Source organism: Myotis brandtii, unplaced genomic scaffold, assembly GCF_000412655.1.
Source record: "Myotis brandtii unplaced genomic scaffold, ASM41265v1 scaffold356, whole genome shotgun sequence".
In the NCBI taxonomy this organism is placed as follows: Eukaryota; Metazoa; Chordata; class Mammalia; order Chiroptera; family Vespertilionidae; genus Myotis; species Myotis brandtii.
In genome coordinates, this window is record NW_005363687.1 from 1,957,541 (window position 1) to 1,969,006 (window position 11,466).

Here is an 11,466-nt window from a genome sequence, read left to right on the forward strand (position 1 = left end):
TGTGTTGCTTAGTTGAAAAAAATGTAAGTAATTATGATTTTAAAATACATGTTTAAGATAATGCTTAAAAAATGGCAATAATTTGGTTCTGTTAAATAATCACCAGAAAAAAATTTCACATTAAAGATTCTGTTTTAGAATTTGGAACATTTGCATTTTAATTACATAACAAAAGGATCAAGTGAAGGGATAATTGGCTTGGCTATTAGCCAATTACAGCTATAACTGAAAAACAAAAATAAACATCAAAAAAACCTCACAGAAACTGACAATGGTTTCCACAATCAGTCACAATAGACACTGATCAGATGTTTGATGACATTTGGCAACACTAAATGGAGAGGGGCATTGTTTCATTCCCGCACACAATGTGTTTGTTAAAACTGAAATTAATGAGAGCAGATTGGAGGAGTTTGAAGGGTCGTTCGGTTTTCACAGCGAATGCATCCTCAGATAAGGCTTGTCTCCAGTGATCCCAGTTGTTAAAACCTCAGGGAGAAATAAGACATCCAATGCAGTTTGTCCAGGCTGCTATAACAATACCAAAGACTGGGTTACTTATAAGGAACAGCAGAAACTTATTTCTCATAGTCCTGGAGGCTGGGAAGTCCGAGGTCAAGGTGCCTGCAGATTCAGTGTCAGGTGAGGTATTCCTGGTTCATAGAAGGCGGTCTTCTCGCTGTGTCTTCACATGACCCAATGGGCAAAGCAGGTCTTGGAGATCTAGTCATGACCTAATCTCTGCCAAAGGCCCTCGCTTCCTAATACCATTACCTTGGGGATTAGGTTTCACTGTATGAATTTGGAGGAGGTCACATCCAATTGCATTTTTTTCATTACAGGGGAGGTTTCATCGGGTCTGTCTAGCGTTCCCACGGTCAGTGCCAGGAGAGGGCCTCCATGCGGAGATTCAGGGCAGAGACAGGAGCCGGGGTGTCAGAACGCACCACTGACCACACGGCTCTGTGTGCTTCCCTTACAGACACCACCACGTATGCCACCGAGCGGTCCGAGCACTTCAAGCCCTGCCGAGACAAGGACCTGGCCTACTGTCTCAACGACGGCGAGTGCTTCGTGATCGAAACCCTGACCGGATCCCACAAACACTGTCGGTAAGCCATTGCGGCCCCTGGCCCGAGGGCAGGCCCTCCGAGAGGCCTGGCGGGGGGAGGGGAGGTGCAGCCCCTTGAATATACAAGGAGTTGCCTACAGTCCGGCTGTTCGAATGGTGGAATCAAGAGTCATAATGGGAGAAGGGAGAAGGCTGGTATCTCTTGTATTTGAGGAAGATAAAACTGAATGAAAGTAGACAAGATCTGAGTTTTACCTGATTAAGTAAAGGACGATTTGCTTTAAGGACTACCAACCTGATAGGAATAATGGTTCACTCCCTTCAGCGGCCTGTGTTTTTGGTGTGGGTCTTAGGCACATGTGCTCCCACTTGGAGGATTCCCTTCTTGGAAACCTATAGACCAGTGGTTCTCCACCTTCTGGCCCTTTAAATACAGTTCCTCATGTTGTGACCCAACCATAAAATTATTTTCGTTGCTACTTCATAACTGTAATGTTGCTACTGTTATGAATCGTAATGTAAATATCTGATATGCAGGATGGTCTTAGGCGACCCCTGTGAAAGGGTCGTTCGACCGCCAAAGGGGTCGCGACCCACAGGTTGAGAACCGCTACTCTAGGGTGTCACAGCGGACTTGAGTGTAGTCTTCTGCTTCTCAGGGAAGGTCATCTGGAGTTCAGGCCCAGCTCCCTTTGTGAGCCAATGATCACAGGAAGGAAGCAGCTGTGTTCTTAGCACAACACAGTCTGGGTCACTGTCCTTAGGAAATAGCATCAAAACTATGTGAATAGGTCATTCACAACAACACGGATGGACCTAGAGGGTATCATGCTGAGCGAAATGAGTCAGACAGAGAAAGCCCAATACCATAGGATTTTACTTACATGTGGAATCTGAAGAACAAAACAAACAAACAAAATAGAAAGAGACTCACAGATACAGAGAACAGACTGATGGCTGCCAGAGGGGAGGGACTGGGTGAAAAAGGTGAAGGGATTAAGAAGTACAAATTTGTAGTTACAGAATAGTCATGGGGATGTAGCATAGGAAATATAGGCAATATGGGTATTTGAATTATCAGGGGGATGACTTTGTAAAGTATATAATTGACTAACCACTATACCATACACCTGAAACTAGTATATAATAACATTGAATGTCAACTATAATCCTATATAATAAAGAGCTAATATACTAATTACACCAAACAGCAGAACGACCATCCAGATGACCTTCCAGATGAAGCTGGGCTGCACGGGCCAAGGCAGCCAGGGTCTGCGAGGGCCGCCGAGCCCTTGCATGAATTTCGTGCATCAGGCCTCTAGTTGAAAAGTAAAAATTAAAAAAAAATTATGAGAATAAAATGAAAACAAATGATGTGAATAGGGGGGTCTGTGAAGGAGAGTCATCCTTGAGCTGAGAGGTTTGCTGCATTTTAAACATTTTAGTTGAGCACAAGCTCAGCCAGTGTGGCCCTCCCACCCCCAGAGGATCAGAGCTCACCCTGTTCATTCCCAGGCCCCAAAATGGGAGACCCTAGAAGAGCACTTCACAGGGCAGCAGAAAATGCAGAGAAGAAATGCTCAGCAGTAAGTAAGTATTCAAGGCCAAAAATTTATCACATGCATGAGAGAATTTGGAACTTGATGGTTTTTGAGGGAGGGCAGATGGTCCCAGAAGTCTGGGGACTCTGGGGAGGAAAGGAGGGTGAATACAGAGGGATGTAGGAGCTGCTGAGGTGCCTCGAAGCTCTCCTTTCAAGAAGAATTGCTGTCCAGCTGTGAGAAGAGCACTTAGCTGATGACCTGAAGCTGTTAGCACCTTCAGACTCTGCCTCAGCTCTCTCTCTGAGACCACAGTCTTCCTAGGCATCTGCCAGCTAGTGGGTCTTAGGTGACCCCTGTGAAAGGGTCGTTCGACCGCCAAAGGGGTCGCGACCCACAGGTTGAGAACCGCTGCTATAGACTGTGGCACAACAGAGAGAACTGCTCATCTGAGATCTGGCGTCTCGATGTTTGCTGTGCACCAAACCCTGGAGACTGTCACTGTGTCCAGGGGAAACTGCGTCTTCCTTTGCTTCTGCCCCGTTTATTCATTTCGGTACATTTCCGACACCTCTGATGATGAAACGCCCTCCAGCAGGCGCTTGTAAATGGAATCGCCCTTCTGTTGCGGCCTGGGTAGAGAACTACTTAGGGAAAACTCTCAGTAGAGATCAGGAAGGTGTTTAATTGGTTTTTTAGAGACATGAGGTTACGTAACTGCTAAAAATAAAAACATGTGGAGATAAACAGTGCACCTGCGGACCCTGCTGCTTTAAGGCTCCATAGAAGAATCAAATTAGCATCTGAAAAATATTTCCAGTGAGCTTTACTTGCAGCCCTCTCCCGGCAATTTGTTTTCCTTGCAGCTGTTTATGCTTCAATGATCATATATATCCACACCCCTCTCCTCTTTCTTTACTCTTCTCACATGGCACAGTTATTAAATTAATTATTCTGAGTCATGAAGCATGGAAAATTATGACTTTGCTCTCTCTGTTGCTATTATAAAACTTGACTATTACTAAGATGACACAGAGAAATGCATGGTAGAGTTGCGAACTTAGAACTTGTCAGTGACACTTGCCTGGCGCCCTGGGCCAGCCTCGCTCCAGGGCGATGAGCTGCCACAGTGGGCCTGTCCCAGGTTTGGAAGAGCTGAGAGGTGATAGTGGCAGGTCTCTGTAAACGCTACTGGGCATCGCATGTCAGGTTAACAACTGTGACCTTCTCACCTCACCATGGAGGCTTTCCTGTGCCTTGGGCAGTGCCATTACATGTACCCTGTTCATAAAATGTATACCCTCTTCCTGTTCTCTGTGACCCTGGGCTGGGGGTGAAGGAATTGGGAATGGCTCCTCCTTGCATTCCTCTCCTCTTGTTACATTTGTTAGGTCGGCACGGACACAGATAGGAGACGCACGGGTGACTTGGAGACCTCAGGGGCAAAGCCAAGCATGAGCTACCCTTTGAAAGCATGGCAAGCTTGCACACTCTTACAGATACACAAGCACACGTTATAGCTACCTTGGCCAATCTCAGGGCGCATGGTGTGGAAGTGGGCAGTGAAATCAGTTGAGTTTCAGTTCCTAGTGGGTTAGTGATGGGGTGGGTAAGTCAGAGGTCTCACCTGGAACAGTGACTTTGCTGATGGTGTTTGACCCTGAGGATAGTATGCTGGCTGATATGACTCATTTTTTCTAAAGCTGAGAGGTTGAAAGATGTCTCATTCTCTCTCAACATTCTTCCTCATTATATTGTCTGTTAGTTCATGGACATAATTTGCTAGGCTGTTGTAACAAAGCACCACCGATCGGGTGGCTTACATAGCCAGGATCTATTTTCTCACAGTCCGGAAGTCAGAAGCCTGAGGTCAGGGTGCTGGTGGTGATTCCTTCTGAGGCCGTGGAAGAGGGGCGCCCTTCCCGCTCTCTTTTTGGCTTATAGGTGGCTGACTGTTCCCTGTGTCCTCTCTTTGTCTTCAGTCTGTGCATGTCTGCATCCAGATTTGCTCTTCTTAAAAGGATACCAGTCATATTGGATCAGGGTCCACTCCCTAATTTAACGTAGTGACCCCATTTTAACTTTGCCTCTACAAAAACCCTTTCTCCAAATATGGTCACAGTCTAGGTTTGGAGGTTAGGACTTCAACATACGGATGAATTGGGAGACCCAGCCCACTCTCTGACAAAGGACCTCAGGTCCAGATAAAAGAGCTTTTGCTTTTGTAGATGTGCGTGAGTCTAATTGTTTAAACGCAAGCAGAGATACAGCCATGGCTTAGCTGGAACAATGTCCATGTAAAATCTGTTCAATCATTTTGCATATTTCATCACATTCAACCTGTTATTTAACATAGTCACAACATAGCTAATCATGACAAAAGAGCAGCCTAAAACTGAGTGGGAACTCGAGTAGCTTAATAGCGACCTATAAATCTCCTACTTGTGCATATGAATAAATCACACATCGCATGTGCCCGCTATTCATCTCCCAGACGTTGCTGTTGAATAAAGACTTACATTTCTTCCTACATCAGCCACTTCTAGGACTTCCAATGTAGTCATTAATAATGTGCCATTTTGCACAGCACTCTATTTAAGTGGCGTGTTTCATTCTTTCTTCTCCATTTGACAAATGTTTATTGAGCACTTCCTATCACCAAGATACTGTTGAATAAATACATACAGAAATGAACTTAGGAATTAAATGGCACTATATTTTGTAATGTGTTGGGAGCAAGTGAAATTCTTCATCGTTAGGAAATAAAGAAAACCAGAGAAAGTGTTCCGCATGACTGGCATGCTACTGGGATATCTTTATGATACATTACTAACTGGATTATGTTTCCAGTGAAATTAAACACGATGTCATATATCAGAGCAACAATGTAAAAGGGTGTGAGTGAATCTAGCTCATTAACTTGTTTACTTTTTCCATGTCTCAAAAGATTAGACATTCACATCTGAGAGAAATTGATTATGTTTTCTAGTATTTTAAGAATAAATCACAGTTCTACGATAAACTGAATCAAACATTTTTTTCTACATCATAATTTTGATCATGCTCTAACACTTTTCTGTTTACCAGCCAAGGAAGAATCGTAGCAAAACTAGCAGGGTCATCCCTGATAGAGATTTTGAAAGAAATGCACAAACATGTTAACAGTGCCAGCCTTGGATAAGGGAGGTTTCATGTGTTTCTATTTGTTATTTTCTCTCTTTAGTGTATTTGTTAGTGGATCTTTTCAAAATCCATTTATAGTATGAATAATTAGAAATTATAGAGCAAACTAATGAACATTTCAGAGGAATGCAAAGATTCTAAAACACTGCACAGAGGGATTTTGAAGAATAATAAGTAAATAGGCAAACTTGATCTCGCTGAATTTAAAATATACTATGAAGTCATAGACCATTGGCTGACTGATTAATAAAAAGAGAACATGGCATATAGTGAAATTTCATATAGAATAAGGAGACATTCATAAATCGGAGGAAAACTGAGATCATGGGCAAATTTGGTCGACTATCAGTTACAGCCAATCAAACTTCATGTAGAATAAGGGGACATTCATAAATCGGAGGAAAACTGAGACACTGATCATGGGGCAAATTTGGTCGACTATCAGTTACAGCCAATCAAAATAGGATTTTTACTTCTTTCTCTGTACCAAAAGTTGTTCTTAATGAATTCATAAGTTTATATAATTAATAAATAAATAAAGTCTTAATGGAAACGGTAAAAAATTATTACATATTTATTTATGCCAGCAATTGTAAGGGCTTCTTGAACTATAAATGAACAGCATTGTTACAACCTTGACACATTGTTTTTGACATGAATATTGTAAATCAGAAATGAAATTAAAAGACAGATACATGATCAGTAAACTGTACAACAAATATGGCAGGTAATTATTTTGAAAAGTCACATAGATGAATAAGAGTGACACTAAGTTTTATCCTCAACAACAGGAAAATGGACAAAGAGAACAACATACTTTTCCCTTAAAAAGGAATACAAATAACCAATAAACATGACAAATACTCAGCCTCACAAAGACATGCAAATTAATCCTTTTGTTTGGCTAGCATACATTTAAATATTTGAAAAAGCAAATACTCTGGGGAGAGTTCAGTAGAAACATAGTCACTATGTGAAGAAGTGCATATTGTTAAATACCCTCTGCAGATAATATTTCAAAATCTTTATGGCATTTCTAAGAATTTCGCCTATAAGACTCATATGTAGATTTATTTGTAAGGATGTTCAACACAGGTTTATTTGTAATAGAAAAAGAAAATACTGAATTTAGATGTTTGGACAATTTAAACTGTTTTAAGGACATGGACATGTTTATTATTTCACATTATGGATGCAAATCAGGTTATTAAATTGCAAAGATGAACATATAATAATTGACCAAATTATGAAAAATAGGTAAATGAAAATGCTATTAGGATTTAAAGCTATATTCTTCTTTGATCTTTATGAATTTTGTAAGATCTCTACCTGGCACATATATTTCATTTATGTAATTCCTGGTTAAGAAGGTTGGCCCCTGCTTCTCACCTATCCATTAAGAAAGATAGATAGTGTCCCTTTCTCTGTTAAATTGAGGTCATTATAATTCACTTTTTTTAAGCTAAGAGAACTTCCCATTAAGCCCTTTCAGATATAACACTGCCTAGTATATTCGAGTGTGTCTGTCTCTTCTTTTAATTATTCATTTGTACTCTTTATAGGTTTATACGTTTTATAATAATTTTTTCAATACTAAATTCACTTGATTTGAAACATAAAAATAGGAAGATACATCCTACATAAATGAAGCTAGATAAAGAAAGAAAGCAATTCCCTAGAAACTCCTCGAATCAAAATATTCTGAATCGAAGCAGGATGCTCTCTAACATATTTATTTACGCTGTTTTAAGAAATTGGGAAATGGTGCTACCTGTAATATATTTCACTGGAGTCAAAGAGGTAGCCATTGTAACCGAAAAGATTGCTAGGCATTTGTGTGGGCCAACGTGCTTCAAGGCCAAATTTAAGTGAAAAGGATGTGTCTCGTCTGAATTGAAGTTCATTAAATGTTTTACCATCCTTGCTGCACAAATGGATTTTCAAAGCTTTGGAAAGGAGAGCATTTGAGCTGAATTTGACCTGTAGTGATCATTTTGGAAATCAATCAAGCAATTCACTTGAAGATGCTTGAATCAGTTGAAATATGGAACTGCTAGAGAAAGAGGAAAGCTGTCCACTGGCGACCTTTGCCTGAGTGGATGCCTCCATAAAGGGACTGAGGGCCTGGGCAGCCATCTGGGGAAATGCTGGGAGGAACCGTGAGTGGGGGGAGCCATTGAAAGGTGACAGAGCCCCCCAAGGAGTCGCTGTCCTTGCTGTGTTGTGCTCTGCCTGAGTGAGCTTTCAAATCAAAGCTTCCATTTGTAAGAGCGGCGGCTGTGTGCGAGGCGACCATACCCCTGTGATTTAGTGGCTGAAATTGCAGGCCATCCCTCTCAGTGCTTTGGGCTGTCACTTTGGAAATCCCTTAGCTCTCCCACCCAGCGAGGGTCCTTTTTATCAAATGTTCTCCTAAGTGCTCCGAGAGCAGCTAATGACTGTGTGGTTGAAGCAAGTCAGAATGGAAATGGAGTTTTGGCACATTTCCCCGAACTCCATTGACAGGGCAGGACGGAGGCTGAGCCATCTGTAAGCCCAGGCAGAGGCCCCGCAGAACGGGATTGAGTCACAGGGGGAGGAATCTTAGACGGATTTTCAGCTTCATCAGATGAATGTTCCTGAGAATATTTGCCAGAGCCCAGATGTAATTTGAATAATTCGCAATAGCCACGTTCATAACGGGCGGTCTGCTGATTGCATTTGACAAGAAGAAATGAGCCAAGTTATAACCATTCGTCTCGTTCTTTTCCATGGATGAAGTTTGTCAAAATTGTCTCATTAGCTTCAAAAGCAAACAAAGAACAACAACACAATGTACTTAATTTTGCAACTTGATGGCACTTCGGCACTGGTTTGCTTCTTCTAGTGTAATTTGTTTGATTGAACCGGAGTTGGGGTTTTGTTTATTTTTTATCTTCACCGGAAGGTATTTTTCATTGATTTTTTTTGTTTTGAGAGAGGGAGGAAGGGAAAGAGACAGAAAGACAGAGAGATTGATGTGAGAAAGAAATACTGACCTTCCAGCTATACACCCTGACCAGGGATCTAACCCCCAACCTGTTGGTGTATGGGACAATGCTCAACCAACTGAGCCACCCGGCCAGGGCCAGAACTGGTGTTTTTAAACGGTTACTGAAATACCATGCAAAATACCAGAAAAGCACATTATTATAAGGAATAATAACATCTTTTAGTTAATTGCCAATGACTTTTACCTTATTTTTATGTGTTTCTAACTTGTTTGGCAGCTCTAGTTGACGCATGAAATGGTATTTTTTGAGGTGGTTATTATGATTTGGTTATTTTGTTCTATCAAAAATTGAAAAAAAAAAGAATTGACATAAATTTGCTTTTCTAAATAGCTCCCTTATAGGACAGGGTAAGAGGTACATGAGGCAAACATGGGCATTCAGGATGGAGAGATCTGAGTTAACAGCTTTGCTCAGCTTTCTACTGGCTGTGTGAATTTTTTAGCAAGTCATTTAACCAGAAACTTTAGTTCTTTATAAAAAAAAAATTGCCCTGGCCAATGTTCTCAGTGGTTAGAGCATTGGCCTGCCCACTGAAGTGTCTCGGGTTCCATTCCCGGTCAAGGCCACAAACTTGAGTTGCGGGTTCTATCCCTGGCACCAGTTACATGAGGCAACTGATGGATGTGTCTCTCTCACATGGATGTTTCTGTCTCTTCCCCTTCCTCCCACCCTTCCACTCTCTCTAAAAATCAATGGAAAAAATATTCTTGGGTGAGGATTTAAAAAAAAAAATCAGCCTTAAAAGGTTAGTGCAAGAATTGAAAACAGCAGCATATAGAAAACTCCAAATGCACAGCTGGCATTATGTATATGATAGACCCTCCCTCTCCCTCCCTTCCCTTCCACTCACATGGAAACCAAGCCAGAGAATGTTTGCTGGAGTCCCTGGGAGAAACAGTATAATGTCTGCCTCCTTAATTAAGAAGAGACTGTGGCTTAAAAGGGGCAGACAGGGCCTGCCGAGGGAGTCCTATGTATTTTCTGAGGGTTTAGCCTTCTTACTGCAAATTTTGATACTCTGACAAATTAGCAATTTTCTGTTATTCCTTCAATTCTGCAGCCAAGTTTTGATTTTCCAAGATTTTCTTCCTGTTGACTATAGCTTTAAGAGAAAAAATGTTTTTCATTTCTTACTTCATCAATGTCTCTGTGACTCTGTTTTCCTGTCTGTTTAATGGGGAAATTATATTACTCACTTGAGGACCCATGTGAGGATTGGTGTAATAACATGTACCTGTCTGGTATGAACAGGTAGTGAATCTTGGGGAGTATGTGGGGTACAACACATGTCTGGTGTGTATGTTGCTGTTTTATCTGCACAGCTGTTCACAGGTCAGTTGATTTGTGCCAGGGCTTCTAGATGGGCACTCCAGTGCCCCAGCACACAGTGTTCAGCTTAGACCTGCTGCGGGAGTTAGAGAAAACTGACCCAAAGAGAAATTATTTTACAACATAAGAATGCCTAGTCATGGGCAAGAACACTTTTCAGAATCAAGGGTCATTGTAGTTATTCAGGCAGTAAATTTAGGAGAAAGGAAGGAACCAGACACCACCTTTTGTTAAGGGGATTCTTGTTGACAATCCTGAAGAGAGGAACATGCAAAATAAAAAAACAACAACCTCTCATTCCCTCGTAGAGTTCAGGCTATTCTGGCTGAGGACCCTTCGGTGTACCCTCTACAATAGCCCTTGTATATGCTTCCCAGCACCACTTCCTGCCTGTGCTCACAGTCCCTAAAGGCTGGAGCAGCCCGGGGGCCACAACACAGGCAGAGGTTTAAGTGGATATGCCTGGGAGGCAAAGGTTTAAGTGGACATGATGGCCTAACCAGGTTTGGTTTAAAATGAAGAACATCTCCATAAATATGCTGTTAGCTAGAGATGCTCTATCTGTATGGCTAGATGTGAGCAGCGTTACCCGTGGTACCTCAGCCTTGCTGTGCAGGCTTCTCGGGCAAAGATTCCAGGGAAACCTTCTGGAACAGGACAGAGATGGCTGGGTGTTCTGCCCAGTCTCCTGAGGGAACCAGGGACTTTGCAACACCCTTGTGCAGTCTGCCCTCTACTAAGGAGAAGACTCTTCTTCTAGCCTAAGTTTTAGATCACTGGGCAGCATTTTCACCTTCCTAAAGATGGCATTTCTTTCCACTTCACTTTGGTCTGAGCATTTTAAAGAAAAATGTAAAATACGACTTAAGGAGCAAAGCACACTGTCTTTGTGTACCTCAGATCATGGCCCCTCCCCGAGTGGAAGGCATTAGCAAAACCAGCTGAAGCAATAAGCCTAGGCTGCCCACATGCTGCTCCTGTGTGTGGGGCCCCACGGGGACCCTGGGAGGGAGGTGTATGGTATAAATCAAGCATGTCAAACTCAAAGGCTAACCTGGGCCAAGTAAACAAGGTTTACGTTCATGTGGGCTGCAAAAAAACAAAGGCTTCAATTTTCATAGTAGGTTTACTATGAGAGAGACATGCTGAATACAAAGGGCTAAAATAAATGAGTAATCGTTAACATAAAATAATGGAACATTTTAATAAAAATTAATATTTTTTCTTGAACATTAACTTACCAGACACTGAATAACTGCACAAATTAATAAGCATAATGCAAATAAACCTATTTTTCTTGTTCTCC

General features: G+C 41.8%; 1 protein-coding gene across 1 annotated transcript in view; it reads left to right on the top strand.

Moving 5' to 3' along the window:
* Positions 1-11,466, top strand: part of NRG3 (neuregulin 3) — a 1,093,034-nt gene that overhangs the window by 494,477 nt on the left and 587,091 nt on the right. Inside the window, exon 3 of the mRNA XM_014544204.1 lies at positions 983-1,112. Within this exon, the coding sequence (XP_014399690.1) occupies positions 983-1,112 (130 nt within the window). The remainder of the gene's footprint in view (positions 1-982; positions 1,113-11,466) is intronic.